The sequence below is a fragment of the Pterocles gutturalis genome, unplaced genomic scaffold (assembly GCF_000699245.1).
Source record: "Pterocles gutturalis isolate BGI_N339 unplaced genomic scaffold, ASM69924v1 scaffold14316, whole genome shotgun sequence".
Classification (NCBI taxonomy): domain Eukaryota; kingdom Metazoa; phylum Chordata; class Aves; order Pterocliformes; family Pteroclidae; genus Pterocles; species Pterocles gutturalis.
In genome coordinates, this window is record NW_010098105.1 from 45,274 (window position 1) to 65,253 (window position 19,980).

Sequence of the window (19,980 nt, forward strand, 5' to 3'; positions counted from 1 at the left end):
AAGATATATGAGTGTGCATATATCTTCACACATTGAAATGTAATATTAAGAGAGCTCTATTTAAAAATGGTGAATATTATGATATGCATAGGATATCAGTGGTAAGGCAAATTGGATATCCGGAAAAACTGGATATATGGCATTTGTGAAATATGGCTAGGTTAATGTTTCTGTGAAGGGTAAACATCTGTGTCTTGAATTTGTTTTCCTCCTGAACTGACCTATGCTGTCTTGCATTTAATTCCTTTTCACTTAAGTAATAAAATGCCTTGCAAAGAGAGGCGATTCTTTTCTTTCTAAGCTTGTTACTAGCATATAAGCATTGTATATTGATGATAAGTGGAAGAAATTGAAGACAGTATGCTTGAGGAATTTGTAGCCTTCATTGGTAGAGTATATTCATAAATTATTTTATTAAAAGAATTGCTGATTTTAGGGATAGATATGACTAAAAAGATAATTCAAAAAATCCTTTAGGAAGACAGTTTTCAAGAATACCTGAAAAGGTAAGAAGGTTTATGAATGTTTTCACTCAATAATGTGTTCTTGGTTTTAATTGAAAAACAAATAATGAAAGCAATGTACTACAGTGTAGTTGCAGTCTAGCTGCAAGTTCATGGGTGAACAAGTCCAGATTAGACTCACCTTCTAAGCAAAGCCTTAAATTTGTACCTAACTAAAGCAAGTGGGGTCAAAGAGGGATAATTTCTTGCTGTTTTTATTTGGCTGGTTAAACGAGTGAGCAACACGTCTCTCTCACAGTGTAGCTGTTCGGTCAACACTGCAGAATGGGGGAAAGCTTTGGGATTCATCTTGGAAGGCGTAATTGCTTAAATCAGGAAATTGAGTTTTGGTTGCGTTTTTTTTTGTGACATAATAAAGCAGTATATAATTTCCAGTCTTTATTGGTGTGGAATTGTTCTGGAAAGTAAAATTTATACTTTAATTGTATTTAACTAGAGGCATAATTCTTTAGAAGGATTTAGGAGCCCAGCAGTAAAAGTTCTCATTTCAGCCTTGTAGTTATGTAGTATTGTTGATTTATTAAGCTAAAAAATTAATACCAGTCTTGCAGGGTCTAGCTGTTTTGAGTCCTTGCTGTCCTGAAGTGCAGAGGGACTTTTCTCTCTGTTGCTCTGCCCTTTTAAGGGCAGCAGTATGGAAGTTGGCAAGAAAACTCACTGAGCACCCTGTGAGAAAAATACTCAAACACAGAGAAGAAAGGCAAAATAGAAGCCAGTCAGGATGGAAATCTGGAGAGCAGCAGTAGTTCTGCATCTGGGCAACACTGTTTGCTTGGTAATTAAGAGATGTGCACAGATGATAATATCTTTGCAGTGTGCCAAATTGATCCTCAAGTAAGTATATAAGCAGCAGTGATTAACAGACTGTTAAAAGATGTATGGTGATAAAGAATATGCTGCAGTCGAAAACAGCAGTGAGTGTTGAAGTGCAAGGTGGCATCACCTTCCATACTCCTTAGTCTCAGCTGCATTATAATTAAAACCAGGTTATGGTGTTATTTTCCGAACTGTTCCCCATTTCTTGGTCACAACAATTCTACTTCATGGTGTAGCTGTTTATTCAATTGTGATATCTGTTCGAGTGAGTGAGCTGGGCCTGGGATGAAGCAAGGGCCTGGGGGCTTTGTAAAGGGAACTGCTTCGTACTGGAGAACAACGTTGCAGTGGGGATTGTAAATGGCTTCTCAGAAAACTGGAACAAATTTGCCTGAGGAAATCATATTTGTTGGTTTTATTAAACTCTGTTTGAATTTATTTAGGGATTCTTTTACAAATCTGTAACACGTGCTGCTTTTCTCTCAAATTCTTCCTGTCTTGTTGTCAAACCCCAACAAATAAACCCTATTCCCTCATCAGACCTGAAAATACTTGCCTTTTATCCTGAAGGTGTTGCATAATGATGCACAGTATTGTAGAACAGCTGCGATATGAACTTATTTCTTAAATCTTTCTTTCTTTATAGGCTTGTATAGATGATAACGTAGATATGGTGAAATTTCTGGTGGAAAATGGAGCAAATATTAATCAACCAGATAATGAAGGCTGGATACCTCTACATGCAGCTGCTTCCTGTGGATATCTTGATATAGCAGAGTAAGGCTTTTTTTTTTTCTATTTTTGAAATACATGTATTTTGCTAATATATTGTTAGCGGGGCACTAGAAGCAGATGGCATTCATAAATTGTCTTTTTAGTTGCCTCTGGGACGTTTAGTGAGAGAGAATGCTTTTATGTTGTGTGTTGGTTGTGATGTATGCTGTGTGTCTGTTTGTGCACTGCATCTTCTTTTTCTAGCTTTCTTACATTGTATCTTAGGTAGCTGTAAGATGTAAACATTTAAGACTCTTTATGACTGTCAGATAATTTTTAAAAATTATTTTCTTCTATAGAAAGGTGTTATGGGGGAAGCGCAGAGAGAAAGTTCAAGCTTATATTTTATTAGTAGTTTGAAACATTATTTTGGGATAAGTCTGTGTGTAGGAGATTAATTTTGCAATTGTATTTGCAGTCTTGAACCTTTAATTTTTTCAGGTGGGGTATGAAGTGGTGACTTCGGCGAATTATTTTGTCTGTGGAACAAAATCTTGTAGTTAAAGTTAGAGATGCCTGTTATGATATTAGTTAAAGCTTACTCAGTACTAAATTCCAGGAGTGGTTTTATTGTTATTCTTGAAGCCTGTTGAGGGCCACTGAAGATATGCTAAAATAGTTTTTTCCAGAGGTTTTCTGTTTTAACCCGAAATGATGATTGATTTGAGAAAGTGTGTGGCATTTGTTGTTCAGCATGCTGTTCTTTCAGTAGAGAAGGTAATACTGTCTTTCTAAAGACCCTTTGGGTAATGACAGACTTCATTAATTCTGCTAAACTCAGTGTGATGTCTGATCCAGTGTAAGACTTGGATAAAATATGAATAGTATTTTATCACATAATTATGTTACTCTACTAATTACAGTGGTGAAAGGTGGAAATTGTCAGTTTAGGGGATCGTTTCTTGATGTTCTGTTGGTTGAGAGGTTTAATTGCTTTAATCTTAAAGGAAAGGAAAAATTCTGGAGTCTCTTTCATATATCGTTCACTGTGAAAATTCTTTTTTTGGGTGTTCATAAAATGAAGATCCTTGTATATATCCTTTTTATAGCTGGGACACTGTGTGACCTCTGACTTCTGTAATCTGCCCTTCTACACTGTGCATATGTTTGATGCTGTAATCTCCCTTGCATGCATGCTGGAAGTGTTTTCTTGTTGGCTGAACTGTGACAAGAATTTTCCTACAAACTGAGATAATATAAGCCTTTCTTCTGTGTCGTGGAGGTGGAACACCTGCTTTTTTTCACGATAGGAAAAAGTTGAATAAATGTTCTTAGTTTGGCATTGCAGCCTAATGTAGGCTGATGTTCAGGGAGGACAGAGTGATGTCCCTTGTCCATGAGACAGTTTTTCACTATTGATTTGAGTATCTAAAATCTATAGTATCACTGAACACTGTCATGTGTTTTTTATTCTCTCAGACTGGGACAGGACCTATCTGCATATTTTCTCTACGTATCCTTTAAAGAAATTAGATTATTGGAGTATAATCCTGTGGGATGTCGGACATTTAAGCTGTTGGAAGAGCTGTGTGTTTAAGGTTCAAGGAGTTTTGAAGATAAGCTGTTGAAACAAATTTCCACGTACAGCTGGGAAGGGTAACCTGACCTGAGTGGAGCAATGTTTGTATCTGATGAGGCCCATAGAGTTTAGATTTTCTTCAAACTGCTTCTTGAAGAGCTCAGCTTCAACTAATTTACAAAACTGACAGCAGAATTTGCAGCTGAGGCAAAACTGGGAGGAGAAGAAAGGATGATACAATAAATTACCAGAGGTTAGAAATGTGATTTTTTTTGTTTGGTCCATATTACATGCTGGCTCTAGCATCTGCTGTAGCAAGGATGCAACTTTCTTGGGAAGCATGAGAATGTGTTTGTGTGTTTCTGTGGCTGAATCTGGTATGTTTCAATTTCAGCTCTAAATTTTCTGGTTCGTGGAAGGGAGCTTTTAGTTTGGGTAAATTATGGAGCTGAAAAGATTACAGTTAATAGCTTGTCATGTTTCTGTCCTGTATGATATAGACCAGCATTTTTGTACAGAACATCTTCTGTCATTTCCTATTTTCTTGCAAGATGCAAGAAAGAAGAGAGTTAGGGAATGGGTTCTGGTGCTTCCTAACTTTGTTAATGAAGGACCAGGGAGAGTCTGACCTGTGCTTCCCTTTCTCCTCCTCCCATGGAACTGCCTGTTGCACAGCTTTGTAGAGCTTCTCAAATTGGAGACTTGGTAATCTATTTCTGCTTCCTCTGCTGCCATCTTAAGTCTTCTTAGGGCTTCCTTCAGAGGTAAAAAGCTGGAATTTGTTTTTCTTCAAATAGCACAATCTGTAAAATCCTGCAAATATGCAAATTTAATCTCTATATTAATTTTTTACAATGCTTATATTTTTACAATTCATAATAAAAATGTGGCATGATAGCATACTTTCATTATTTCAGGTTTTCATGTCTCAAAATCTAAAATTATGTCTGAGAAAACAACAGAGCTAGGAGATGGAGATATTTTGTTACAAAATGCATTTCGATGTTTAGAATGTAATTTAGGGACTTTCTAGCACTTAAGTATGTCCTCTGCATGTTGAATGTGTTCACCTTTCAACCTTAACATTCTTCATATATGTGTGTACATGACTTAAAAGAGGGAGAAGGAAAGCAAAAGTTCTTTTAATGATGCATGATAACTCTTGCATGATTCATCACTAGGGTTAGAGTCTATGAAATATAACTGGAACGGGGTGTGTTGTAGTTCGCACATCTGTTAATAGGATGTGAAACCTTGGTTCTGCTTTCAAAGTTTAAAAAAAAATTTAATCATTACAAAACTTTATAGTACAATCTTTGTCATAGTTTTTCTCTTCCTGATGCCCATTTGACTTCCGTACGATTATATTTGGGGTGGTTAATGTACTTTCTTATAGAGTGGGAAAGGTTTCTCTTCAGACTGCTGTTATAATTAAATCAGTACACAAACAATCTCACAGTTCAGCTGTTCTTTCTGTGTGTTCCATCCATTTGCTACTAACACCCGTTTCCTATTATGTACAGTAAATGGGAATGACTGGGAGTCCTTCTGGGTTAATACTGAATGGTGCCTGCCTATTCGATCAATGCGGGAACCATCTCGCTGTGCTTTCACTGAGCACCTGATTCTCTCTCCCCTCCACTTCTAATTCCACCGCCATTAATGTCTACATTCTTCTTAAGTACCACCTGCTGCTACTCAGATGTTCCTGGGTGAGTGCACCTATGCACTGGAAATCTGGGAGAAGTACAGGCTATGTAGGTGGTAGGAAGCTTCTTTGAGAAAACCCTGGACATCTCAGGGAGCCACCACTTCAGCCATGTTTTGGCACTGGTCCCATGCTAATTGCTAATGGGCTGAGTGAATTTGTGGCATGGCCTCCACTCGTTGGCATTTTTCTTTTGCTTTTACTAACTGCATGGTCTGGCCAATCGGCTTCTCACTGCAGGTGTATTCCCTGGCCCTGTCATCCTCCGTGGTGTTCGCCAGTCTTATGGCATCTTCTCCCAGCAGCACCTCCTGTCCCATTTCAGTTTTCTACTCCTTGGGAGCAGTCGCCTTCTCTTGAATATGCTTCCTGTCTCCTCTAAAAAAATGCCTCTTTCGGTGTAAGAAATATTAGTCTTGTAGAAGCCCACTGCAGGTGAAATACAGAAAGAGAACATGCTGTAGTGTGAAATAAAAGTGTCAGCTGGTTGCAGATGGAGGGTGGTGCTGTAAAAGCAAAAACTCTGCCATGGAGGGCAACTTCTCCTTTTGTTTCCATTGTTGTTTCTAATATATGAAAATGCTGGGAGTGCTTCAGCTTCCTGGAAATTCCTGGAGTAGTTTAATTTTAGAATTGCCTACTTAAGTTAGTGTTCATCTAATTCATGAATTAGCTTACAAATAATTGTAATATGAATGTGTTTAAAAATCTTCAAAATTGCCAAAACCAGGTGGATTTTGTATAGAATGTTCTCTTTTTCTCGTCTTCATTTTTTTCATATCCAGAAAGCTGTACACAAAGGAGCCTTTTGTTCCTCCAATGTGTTAGTATGAATTAAAAAGTCAGTATCAAAAGCTTTAAAAAATGATGGTTATGTGGAAACAAACTTTAATGCAGGAAGACTTTTGTGTGCATTCTTTAAGATGGTATTTAATGGGTAGGAGTCTTAAATTCACTTCTGTAAATTATTTGGGCGCATATAATGTATTTTTTTATCTGATAGATTTCTTCTACAGTTTAAAAGTTTATGTATTATTTCAATATCAGGGAATAAACAAATTCATTTTTAGAGTCCTTTGTATTGTACCAGATTAATGTAAAATAAAACTGAAATGGTACAAATTTGTGTTCAAGAATTAAAGTTTGTGTTAAAAATTCATTTTCTTCTGGTCTTTGTACCATGCCTAGTTGTGAATGCATAGCTGATGTGTTTTGAAACTTGTTCATGAGTGTTTAGAGGCTATAATACAGTTTTCTTACTTAAATATTAATACTCTTTCATTTTCCCCAGAAGGTGCATCTTCCAGCACGTGTAAGAAAAGCATTTTTCAAAAATAACATAGAAGTCAGTGACAGTCATGCTTTTGTGCAAAAAAAAAAAAGAGATGGAGGGAGATGTCTCCTGAGGGAAGAACAGGGTTTATACTTTGATGCAGTGGGTACTGCAGCTGAGTAACAGTTTGCCAAATGTTGCTGTAGATACTAAAGTTTCTCATGGGTTCAAAGAGTGAGAAACCCACTGAGGGTGGATATATTAAAAAATATAAATGCAGAATACATACATACAAAATGGGATCTGGTTCAGAAAAATCCATGAAAGTCATTGGAAAAGTAGTATATATTTGCCCCATTTTTATTCTTGAAGATGTGCTCACTTTTGGAGCCAGGCTAAATGTTAAAATGGATGTTTGGTCTAACTTGGTATGGGTGCTTTTATGTTTGGGAGTGTGATGGGTTTGCCCTTGGCTGGGGGCCAAACCACACACCCACTCACCCAATCATCATCCCCCCCCCGACCTGAGGATAGGGGAGAGAATTAAAGGGGTAAAGGGGAAAAAAAAGACTCGTGGGTTGAGGTAAGAACAATTTAATAACTAAACTACAATAATATTGAAAATAATACTATATACAAATATACAAATGTGTGATACACAGTGATACTGCCCCCCCACCCGATGACCAAGGCTCAGCCTGTTCCCAGCTAATGATCCCGGAGCAGGGAGAGTCCCGAAACTGCACTCATGGAACGGAGATAACAGTCCGAGTGTCCCAGACCGAGAGCTGACCGGGGTGGAAAAATGACCGGGGTGGGTGGGGTGAGGCCTTGGGAGAGGGGCCACCTGGAGCCAGATGACCCAGCGCAAAAGAGTTCCGGAACCAAAAAGGGCCGATCTTCCGGAGGGCCCTCCCCTATATACTGGGCATGACGTGTATGTTATGGAATAGATTATTGGCCACTTTGGGTCTCAATCCCAAACCTACGATCACATCCTGGGCTAGTAACTGGGGCTGTGCTCCCTCCCAGCTTCTCCTGTTTGCAGACAGCCAGAGAAGCTGAAGGACCTTGGCAGCCGCATAGACATCACTTTTTATCAGCCTTCTTCTGAGCACAAATCCAAAACACAGCCTCTTGCTAGCTATTATGAAGAGAGTTAACTCTGTCTCAGCTTAACCCAGGACAGGGAGGCATGGTTGATACACATAGTTACACATACGGACCCTAAGACTTAGCACAGTTTCAAAATACACCTTCTCTATTTTACAAGTTTTAAAGGCTGAAGCATATGATTACAGTTAGAAAGATAACAACTTCATAAGTTCAGAGCCTCCTCACTCAATTTGTTTAGGAAGAGAATAGCAGCTTGACCAACTCTGCTGCTCTAAAACCCATCTCACCTGCTTTCCTTCCTGCCCAGAGTTTCCTATGTGTGTCCCCTCCTTCCCCTGATATTTAAAGCAGACTTTAAAAGGTTTGTGTGTAGCCACTGCCTTGCTGCTGATGCCTATCTGCTTTTTCGGGCTCCAGACACCTGAAAGTGAGCCCAGACAAACTAGTTTGCTGAAGCTTCAGCGAGCTATTGTCCCAGGATCTCTCCATTTTAGTAACAGTCCATTAAGACTAAATGATTGATCGTTGTCTGGTGTATGGGAGGAGTGAGAGACAGTCCTGCAAACCCGTAGCTGAATACATAGATGTTCAGTGATAGGTGGTTTACTTACAGCTCTAATTGCCTTGTGGGGACTGCTGTGCATGCTGGGTGGTAGTGATTCCTGCCCATGGTAGGACAGGACCAGTGCTCATCTGGCAACAGCTAGTAAAGGGAATTCAGTCCAATTTCACAATACTCTTAATGTGATCTGACTTGAGATTACTGCAGAAAAAGTCAGTCATTCCCTTCTTTCCTTGGTTTTCCCTCCTCCACAGGCTCTTACCCCCTTTCTTGCATTATCAGGTGATCACACAACAGTGTGGGAACTACTAGCATAAGACTAGCCTTCAGGGGGTTTGGAGGGTTTATTCTCTTTTGGATCAGTGAGCAGATCTGGCTTGCCAGCAGCATTGGCATAGATACGTAAGTATAAAAAAAATGTCTGGGCTGCTTTTTGGACGTAGCTTGTACCTCTGATCAGAAGCCTGGCTGTGGAGATCTGCCTGTGCTGAGAGGGAGTCCTCTTCTTCATCTCCCACCTTGTGAACCTGAACAAGCTGGTACTGTTGAATGTTCTTCCAGAATATCTGAGGGTGGTGGTGCCACAAAATGTGTTTCAAAGCAGTTGTTTCTAACCCATTTCTTAAGTTTTAATAACTTGATCATCTGGAGCTATTACTTACTGGAGTGCTTTTAATCTAAACTCTTTTGCCGTAACCCATTATAATCCTAGAAGAGCAAGACATTATTTAAGCAAAGCAGACTGATAAAAATGTCAGGGTTAGCTCCTGTCTGCTTTAGCTTTGTTCCCAGTTATGGTTTTAACTAACTGAGTATAAAGTGATGTTATTAGTGGTACATTCAGAAGTAGATCTTTGGACAATAATCAGAAGTTTGGATTTGTGAATGACAAGGTGAGGTTGGTGGTCTGATGTAAACCACATGCAGACTGATTATACAAACTGATACGTGGTTTGGTCTGATACAGATGCTACAAGGTGAATGAATGTTTTTGTCAGGGTTCAAGATGTTACTTTGAATGACACAAGGAAATGTTAACTGGAGGAGCAGAATTAAAAGGAAAAAGGACCAAAGATTAAACTTGATACAACCCACTCAGGAAATGAGAAGAAGACTTCAGGAGGTTATATTATAAAACAAGCCATGTGACAAAATAAAAGCAAGAAAAGAGGATTTACTCCCAGCCAAAGAACAGCTCTTCTAGAAGAATGCCTGACTTCTTGCAAGTTGACACTGGTAAAGATGCAGTGTTTGTTTTGAGAACTGTGAAAAGGTCACTGCAGAATTTGGAAGATTGTTTCAGTTAATTCATTTCTGTTTGCTGCCTTGTTTCTTTCTGGAAAAACAAATTGGGAAAAAATGTTAAAGGGAGAGAAAATACGCTAGTATGGTAGTCTCTCCCCCTCCCGCCCACAGATCAAAGTGCTGTTTATTCTTTATGGGCAACATACAAGTTCCTCCTCCTCCAAACTTGCATTAGGTATCTGCAAGGATAAAGCTAAATTCCATTAAAGAAAAGAATGGAGAAACTTGGAGAAGATCAGTGAGCTTGGTATCAGTTGGTATTTTCTTTTGTGAAGATGTACTGTGGCAGTGTACCGTTTTCAAGATGTTTTTGCTGCATGTATGTACATCTTAAAAATAATCAAACACTAATTAAGTTGTTTAGGTTGATGGTGAAATTCCCTTTTTAAAATCATGTCATTATGTGGTAGAGTTTAATCTTTTCTACTGGATAGCTGTGATCTGATGTTTGGATAAAAAGCATCTGGCAGAAATACATAGTAACATATGGTCGATGGGCTAGAGGAAATTACAGGACCTAACTGACTTGATAGTTGTTTGTTCAACTGAGGAGAGAAACTAGGAGAGCTGGTCACTCTAGGATGCAGACAGTGTGTGGTCTATAGCTACCTTCTTCAGATTGGATTACTGTGTGCATCTCCACTTATGACTCTAAATATTTGTTAGCAAGTGTGCTGCGTTTCTGTTCTTCTGTAGGTAAATCTACTAGAACTTTAAGTTCAGAGTTACCTTCTTCAGGGACATGATTTAGTGGAAAGTATATTTTGTTTTTTAAATATACTTTAGCAGTTCATTGGATCTAATGAAAAGTCAAGGGACTGATGCTGAGTGTAAAGTTCAGAGCACTCAAGTTTTTGTCTGAAAAAAAAATTAGAACTGCAACTCATGTCTGAAAAAACTATCCTGTTTTGAGAATTGATGTATGTAGGAAAGATCATCATTGTTTATCAAAGAACATTGGTTTCATTGGTATCCTGAGAACAGTATATTACCTATGAATTCTGAAATTACATGTGAGCATCTGAGTGATGCGTATGGAAGAGAAGACCTGTGAAAGAGTGATACTTTCATTGGCATCCTGAGAACAGTTTAGAGTAGGTATATTACCTATGAATTCTGAAATTACATGTGAGCATCTGAGTGATGCGTATGGAAGAGAAGACCTGTGAAAGAGTGATACATATGGAAGCCTGGGAGCTCAGGTAGACTCCTGAGGAATATAACATGTCGGGTCCTCCCTGGATAATGGCTCATAATGGCCCGTTGCCACAGATTGACTCCTGTTTTCTAGGCATGACTGGAACATGTGAGGGCAGCTCTAGATACATGAGCAACCATGTTTTGAGTTGAGCAAGTGCTTGGTAAGCGTGGCATACTGTCACTTGTGAGGGCCTCATCAACTAATTCAAAATTGCTGGTTTGGAGGAAGTAATAGTTTCTTCTTAGACTGTGGAATCTATGGAATTGTTAGTGCCAATACTGAATATTGTATTTATTCAGTTATCTGATATAAAAATAATTTAATTCACAGTAAAGTTAGTTTTGAGTGTTGTTTCCTAGGAGAAAACCTAATTGGTGGGTTTGTGGTAGGTTGTTGCTTCTGTGCATCTCAGTTTTTATTTTCTTTGAGCTTTTTTTCTGTGTTGTGAGTTTGACCCTATTCTGCCACATACAGTTGATTTTCTAATGGTACTAAAGCAATTTATGACCTACTTATCCTTTCCTACAGCTGTGTCTTTTGTTGGATATCCTAAACGCGTCATTTTGGTGCAAATGATCCTAGTCTGTGTGTATTTTTCTAGTTTTATCTGTGACTGAGGCAGATTAAAGTTGCTTCAATTCTTCTGAAATCCATGTAAATATAGTGTGGTGTCTCTAGAGACCTGAGGCTGCTGTGCATTGATGAGAGCGAGTTACTTGGATACAATTCAGATACTAAGACACAAAAAATGTGATTTTTTTTTTTTTTTAACAAACCGCGGGTATGACCATAAAAAAGTATAAAAAAGGAATTACTTGAAACCTCTTGATTACAGATGAGGTACTGCTTATCAAATTTGAATAAAGAGTAAGAGGTTTTTTTAGAAGAAATGTGTTTTTAAGGAGGTTCAAAGTGGACTGGACAGGTAAACAGCTGCTATGCGTTGCAGATTGCTGGTACCTAATGAGGGGTCAGATTGAGTTCAGTATTACTGGGCGATGCTAAAAGCTGCGCTATGATAGCATTGTTGCGTCACAGAGAGATTTGGTGACTATGTTATTGCATAATATAGTTACAAACAAGATAAGTTCTGAGATGTAGTGATTATGCTAATAGTTGTTTAAACACAGTAAAATAATTGATCTTGGTTTAAAATTTTCTGATCCAAATGCCAGTGCATGGCTGTTGGAAGAAAATTGGAAGAAAAAGTTATGTCCATCCTCAAAACCTCCACTGAAATCGAAAAAGACAGTTAATCAGAATTTGTGGTGCTACTATAGCCAAATCTAGCGGTGCTACTCCTGGCACAAAGCAGGAGGGAGGATGAGCTAGTGGCGTGATCACATCTTGTCAGTGAGGAATTAGCTGAGGAAGGTGGGCAGCAGCATGGTTTTCCTTCTTTCTTCTCCTTTTCTGCCTCCATGCTGCTGTTACCTTTTCTTTTTAACCAGTATAACTTAATTCGAACTGTTGACCTTGGTGACACTTCTCTGAATCACCACAACTGCTTGGAGACTGCTACAGGAAACCATCCTGAGCACAGACAGTATCATGAACTAGAAGAGTTACTGTATGTGCTGTATGTACTCTTCTGCAGCTGCAAGAAGTTATTTTCCAAACTCAACCTTCATTGTGGCACTGTAGGGTGCAACAAGGATACTCAGGTTTAGATAAAAACAGTCTTTATGGAGAAAAAAAAAAATCAAACCCCAGTTATCTGTGGTTGAAAAACAGCATGTATTTTTGTTGTCAGACTTCATCATGTTTCAAAATTTCTGGTACATTTTGAGAAAGTTGGACTTCAAAATGTGTTGCTCTGATAGCTTAACGGTTAATTCTTTGGGGATTTAAAATTTTTTTAGCTTTATTTTGTTTAGGAAATTGTGTAAATTTTGCAGTATTTGCTATAAAACTTCGTATACCTCAGCTTGAAAATCAGCATGTATTTACTAGCTAGCATAAAAAAAAAAAAAGTATTTCTTTCTTAATTTTTCAAAAACTTCAAAGTAAAGGAGAGAAACTTATTCACAAAGTACATAGTGAAATTAACATTTGGTATTCACTATAAAAATACTTTTTTGTTTCACTTTCTTTCATCCTTGCCTTCTTTCCTTCAGTTTTTGCCCTGTATTCATCTTGGCATTACTAGGCTCCAGGTCTTTTTTTTTGTTTTGATTTTTTTTTTTCTGGTTGGTGGGGTTTTTTCTGTAAATAGGTTATAGCGTATGTTCCCCTATATAGCTTTCTTCATGCTTCCTGCTTTGCTCTTCTCAGTCACTGTTTACTTTCACCTAAACATTGCACTGCCACCTCTCATATATCTTTCCTCTATATGGATATGATAAAATATGAAGGCTTAGTTGCTTTTCATATGCTGCAAGTAGGAATTATTCCTTTTCCATCTGTGCATCGTTAATGTTTAGGTGGCTGCCTATGTGCAAATATTTCTGGAGATTGTAGCTGACTTGTTTTTAGAGGTTTCTTGGAACACAGGAGGGCTAAGACTAACCAGATATTGTTATCTACACTGTTTCTTCTGTGCTGCAGCATACCAAGAAGGAAAACAGCTGTGATTCTAGTTACCGTGCTTCCTTGGGTGTGCAAGTTGCATCAGAGGCTAGGGACAGCCAGCTGCTATATGCAGAGCTCAGTGGTGTGTCAGTACATTGTGGAGTGCTGGCTTCATCAACATAAATATGTTTTTCTCATAGGTATAGTATTTAGAATTGGTAGAAAGTGCTGTTTGCATAGGGTGGATTCTTTTTTTTTTTGTAATTCCTGTGGCATGCTACTTCGATAGCTTTGGAAGTATTTGACAATTTTGCAGCAAAGGTGCGTCTGTCAAAGATGCCTTTCGTAACAGCTTCACAAGGGAGAATCAGAAGCTGGATTTGCTGCTATCTGGAGGAGCTCTTACATATTGAAAGATATAAAACAGTCTTTTCAAATTAGTCCATAATTTAGAAAAAATACGTATGATGAAATCTGGATTAGACTGCTGAAAATTGGAAAGAAATGTCACTTCCCATTTGCTTCAAATCATTTGAGTTTGTTTCTCAACTATTTTTTTAATTATTTTTTTTGAACATCTCTAGGTATCTGAAGTTCTCAGCTCTTGTGTTCTGCAAGAGGAAATCATAATTTCACCTCAAATCTCTTATTGATATCAACTGTCTTAAAACTATCACTAGCTTATTTCAGAAGAAATAATTATCTAGTTTTGCCAAATAATCCCGATTGACCGTATTTAACTTGTTTTCTGTAACTGCTGACTGATGAGACTGCTCGTAGGGGGAGCATTCCTATTTAGAAAGCGCTGCAACACTTTTTTCAAAGGGAGAAAGATGTGAGTGACAATCTTCTGGAATTTGCAAAGAAACATAACCTTAAAAGTGCCTGAGTTTTATCATGATTTGATTTTAATTTAAATGCCATCACAGAAGCCTGTTTTCTTATGTCAGTCTGTATTAAATTCTAAATATTTTGAGGCACAGCAGTGACTGACAGCATGGGATGGCATTTTGCAGAGTGCCTTAATAAGACATCCCTTGTTTTTCAAGTCATTTGATTTCTTCTATATTGGTCTTAAAATGATGTAGGAGAAAGTATTCTTGGCCCAATTGAAATGGTACAGTTTTGGTTCCAGTATTGAACGTGGAACCTTCTTTTTCTACTGTAAATCTTAGATCCAGGAGAAAAGACAACTGCAGGAGTATCTCAGCTGTGGAGAAGGGAGGACAAGGGAAGTCATCTGTAGGTTGTCGCTAAAGACGGCACAGGGATGCCCCGCTGTGCAGAGCAGGGTGCTGTGGGGGGTGCCACCTGCCTGGGCAAGCCAGGCTCCTCCATGCCTTGCAAGACCTGTCAGCCACCTGCCCCCTGTTGCACACATTTTAACACTCCCCACCAAATGCATGCAAGCATTACAATATATATTTCAAAAATAGTGAAATGGTGACTTTTTATCATTACATTTCTATGGGTTTTGAATAATGTGTTTAAAAGTGAGCGTGACAATGTGAGTGTGCACGAGGGGCGGCTGGGTACTGGCTGTTCACTGGCATTTGACTGACTGCACATTTTCCTTGAAACTTGCCCAATGACATAGGGCATATGTGTACTATGTACCACAACAGAATTTAGCACGATGTTATGCTGATGCTATTGTATTTGCTTCAAGTTTGTATTATTTAAGATTTTTAAAGAAAAACAAAAAAGGCTAGGCCTTTCTTTAATGCGTTATTTTGAGAAGTGCACCTTAAAAGTTCAAGAATCCCATAGAAGCTGTAATTTTATCTCTTGATATGTTTTAATTGCAAGTAGGTGTACCTTTGCTTGCCTTGCCTTTAAGTATTATTTTTACTGCAAATAATAATAAGAAAACTCCACAAAACAAAACAACCAGACCCAAATCAAAACCACTTTTGAGAAGCGCTGGGGAGCTTGAGGTAGCATTTCCATTTCTGTCTGAGTCAGTAACAATATTCTTAAGAATTTATATTTGAAGTGAAACTCTTCTGCAGTGAGAAAATGCTTTAAGAAATATTCACAGGTACTCAAACCAATAGAAGGTCTGAAAAGGATCACATGTTACAGTTTTAGTGTACTTCAACTTTAAAAAAATAAAATTGGAAACAGCAAGTTTAAAATTTTGTAATTTTTATCTGTTAAATGTCTCTTGAATGTCTAATTGTTTGGCCAGATTTATAATGGATGTCTTTTTATTAGTAATTTGAATGATTTACAAAAATGTACTTTTAAAAGTCTGTTGATACTTTATATTTTTAAAAAATTAGTAAAATACTTCTGAAATGCATTTAAAAAGAAGGCAATTAAAATACGTACTCCAAAGATGTGTATATTTTTCATTTGTTTTTATGTCCTGTGGACTGTGGGGTGGATTTTTTTTTCGTTGTTTGTTTCTTGAAGTGATGGCTTGTGCAGTTGCATGAACACAGTGACACTTCTTCTGTCTTTGGCTCCCTTCAGCTAAGACACTTGTGGAATTAATTTGAACTCCACCATCTATGGATTTGAAAAAAAAAAAAAATCTGGATCTAGCTGAAGTTGGTAATTAGTTAAAAGCTGTTGGGGGACTGGTTATGCTGTTGATTCGTGCCCCTGGTAGCAATAAAGCCATGTTTCCCTGGAAGGCCACACTGAACATACTTAATTTAAGTTGAACCTCTATTCAGCAAGAGATTTTTTAGTAGGGTCCCTCTCCTCACATTTTAGGAGTTAGAGACTGACATCTAGTCTTCTGACTAGTCTGAAGGGACCTCTTGTTTTCACTAGTGAGTCTCCAATGAGCTCAGTAAAGGAATTTTTAGTGAACTGAATCAATTCAGCAGCCACATCTCTGCCCTGCCTTGTGCTTGCCAGCGTTCTGGTGACCTTCAGGTTCAGCTAGTACTTAAAGTTAATTATGTCCTTAATGACTTCACAAACTTGTTTCCAGATATTATGAACTGGGGCAAGGTTCGAATGTAAACGTATGCCACTCTTTCTGTTGCTGAGATAAAGAATATTGAACTGTTACCTGCAGCATATCTTGTTGTCTGCAGTTAACAAACTTAAGTAAAGCCAAAGTTTGAGTGTCTTCCGGATTTCTAAGTAAATGCTTCCTAAATTCACAACCAAGGCTCAAGTCTGGATATAACTGTCTTCAGAGAGAGGTGTCTTCCTGCCATTTACTTTGTGTCTCTATATGCATTTTGGTAATAGATTTACACACACACACACACCCCCCCACCCCCAAAAGTCAGCTGTTAAGGGGTGTTTTGTTTTGTTTTGTTTTGTTTTGTTTTGTTTTGTTTTGTTTTTTAATTCAGAGTGTAGGCCAAGTTGCTAGGCAAAGTTTTTAACTTCCAGTTCCTGAGCTTGGTTTTGGTGTGGGCTGTTTGGCTTTTGTACAGGGATCTCAAAGGGTTGTTATTTTTTGACTCAGAGGTATTGAGATTACGACCCTTTATGAAAGGTATTAAAATATATTTTTCATAAAATGATGGGAGAGAGTATGAGTTTCATAATAATTATAGAATATAAATGTTTATTTTTTTTCAAGGTTGTTAATTTCAGTCTACTGAGTTTCATAATAATTATAGAATATAAACGTTTATTTTTTTTTCAAGGTTGTTAATTTCAGTCTATAATAGTTATTGAGGATTACACAGCAGTGATTCCTAAAAGACTAATTTCAAATAGGAATATTTTTGCTTTCATTAAACAATGGTATCACAAAACAAACTTGTTCTTCCAGTCTTACCTAGACTGCATAATGCATGTCATGGAAACATCAGGGCAAAATTACCAGGAATGATTTTATTTTATTCTTCTGCTCTTGTCTTTCCTAGTATTCCTAGGATACTTGTGATTCTCTATTCTTAGACCACAAGAGTATCTAAAAGAGGTACCTTTAGCTTCAAGATCAACACTTGAAAGCTTTAGCTCCAAAAATAAGCATGGTATGGATCAAACTACTCTTTCCTTCTCATTTACTTAGATTTTGAATGAGCATCTACCAGAATGTTATATAAATTATTGAATTTTCTGAATTATTCTTGTGTAGCTGTCTGTTGAACATGGCCATTTTGCAACAAGTGGATTACAAAAGACAGAAATGTAAGTTCTATACCAAAAGGTTTTGCAAGACAGTGACAGTGAGAGTTCTGTGTGTTTTTACTTTTCCACTGCATCCAAAAAGCTTTTTTTTTTCTGCACAATGATTTCAAAGGGCATGGTTCTGAACATTTTATTACACAGCTCCAATTTATTTTTTATTTTTCACCACATACATGTAACTGTCAATTAAATATCAGACGAGGAAATGAAAGTTGTATTATGTTTACTTGCTGTAGAAAGGTGAAATTTCAAGATGAAGGTAGCACCTACTTAACAAAGATAAAATGCAAGCAATTATTTGAATTTTTTTAAACATGGATGACTCTCTTAATATGTGTATATACCTGCGTGTGAAGGTCTTAGTATACATTACCAGAATAACTGAAATGTCAAATACACCCATATTTGCAGTCATACTGTAAGTTTTAATTAACATGTAGGTTGAAGTACAGCTTGTTTGGAAAGTAGGTTTTTAAAAAACCAATAACACCACCTCATTTTTAGGATTATTCTGGTACTGGCTTCTGCTCAGCTATACCTTACAGGCTCAGAGCTTTGTTCTCTTTGTCTCATTTACTCAGTCTGTTTTCTTTCTGTATGCAATGCAGAGTCAAGTTACCAACACATCTGAAACGATTTCTCTCCTTTCCCTTGGTAGCACTGGGTTTCCTAATTAAAGCTATACAATCCTGTAGGCACCGGGGTGACTTCATGCACCATCTGAATCCTGTCATTGCTTTGCTGAAAGTTTTTTTACTCTAAATAAGGATAAACAAATGCATAAACTTTTTCAAGAACAAAGTTTCTGTTACTGAATGATGTGGAAAACAGAACAAACATGGATTTAATTATTAGACTTAAAAGGTGTCTGTAAAAGAGTTGGAATTTGCTCTTTCATTATTAATTTACTTGAGGGGTTCACTCTTAATTTTTTGGTGGGGATAGCAGAGGGGAGGTCTAGTTGGAGTGGCTGAAGGAAGGTTGGGAAAGGACGGCTCTCACTTCCCTGGCGAAGAGTGTGCTGCCTTTCATCTTTCTCCTGTTTCTCCCATCCTTTTAAATTCAGTCAGGTTCGTGCATCCTTCCTTGTTGACTGAGGAAAACCAAAGCCCCGTAAGCACGTGCAAAAGCGAACATACTTCTCCAGCCCTACTAATCCTCCTAGCTCTGCTGATCTGATTTTGGGCTGTAAGCAGCTTCATTTTTGGAGTCTACTTTAAAGGATCATGTGATCATGAAGTTGTTCATATATTTAAATAATAACTTTCTGAAATGCTACTGTAGCCTTTTGTTCATTCCCTGCACTTTCTTATGCATTGCTCCTTTTATCATATCTGTAGGTTATTGATTTGGTTGACCAAATACAACAACTTCAGTGAGATATATATTTTCTGTACAAAAGTAGCTTAATTTTTCCATATAGGTATTATGTGGAAAGAGGTAAAAATAAGGTTTTTTTAAACATCACTTTTTTGCGTCTATATTAGAAAAAACAGGTTGAAAGAACGTGAATGTTCACTTGGGATTTTTTTATAAAAATATTCTTGTTGGTGGTTGACTTTGGTTTTTGAATCAATGTATTGACTTTGCAAGAAAGAAAGTTTCCCCACTGCTGTTTTTGCCCATTTAGCAGACACCCTGAACAGCAATTATCTGATCTGTAACCTCCAAAGACTGTGTCACTGTTAAAAGAGTACAGCTGGTACTGTTGAGAAATGTTGTTACTTTCTGTTAATTTTTCATTGCTGCAGAAGTTAAAATCTTTAAACCGGAGAGAGATAAGAGTCACAGTGGCACTCTTTTGAGAGGATCAGAAGAAAACCAGCACTGCATACCAGCATCAAAGTCAGTGGTGGCAACTGATGATGTGTATCCCAGGAGATATGGTTACACTTCTGGGAATTCATTTCCATTTTGTGATCTGTCAGTTCTTACCTCTTCTTGACGTAGTTACAGAAGTTTAATACAAGTGCTATTTAAATCATTAAAAATAGAAATGTAGGAGAGTACTTGATGTTGAGTTATTGAATAAAGATAAGGAAAGTATGACCCTAGATCTGGAATCTGTTATTTTTAATTGGCAGTAGCTAAGCAGAAATACTTTAAAACATTTGTATTCTTGTTGGATTAATTTTGTGGTTGGCTCCTGCATGATCTGGCATTCTGCAATAGTGAGTTTAAGAAAGCATTTTTGATTTTATACACCTATTACCAAATGGATAGCTGGTTCTTCAGGCCTGAATATTAGGGAAGTGGAAATGTTAAGGTCAAAAGGTATATATAAAACATCAACACAGACCAGTCTTTATTATTGTTCGTTGTCTACTTAGAAACAGACTATATATTAAGCTGTAGGTTCTAAGTAACTTTATAGGCTTATGGTTTAATACAATGAAATAACTTGATCCTTTTTAGACTTTTTGTTGGAGTTTATAGTTTTGACTTAATTTGAATTCAGAAGTGAACTCCAGGGCCTGAGACAGTAATAAGTTAAGTGAGAAAACACTTAGTAGGGTTGGAATAGAGTGAAAAGTACTGCTTCCTTTTTCCCCCTCGCATCT

At 37.5% G+C, this 19,980-nt stretch overlaps 1 protein-coding gene across 1 annotated transcript in view; it reads left to right on the forward strand.

Moving 5' to 3' along the window:
• The first annotated feature begins 1,310 nt into the window (after positions 1-1,310).
• The window catches only part of LOC104472201 (protein phosphatase 1 regulatory subunit 12A-like), a 19,371-nt gene continuing 701 nt past the window's right edge, over positions 1,311-19,980 (forward strand). The window contains exons 1-2 of the mRNA XM_010087782.1: positions 1,311-1,358; positions 1,987-2,117. Coding sequence (XP_010086084.1) covers positions 1,311-1,358; positions 1,987-2,117 — 179 coding nt within the window. The remainder of the gene's footprint in view (positions 1,359-1,986; positions 2,118-19,980) is intronic.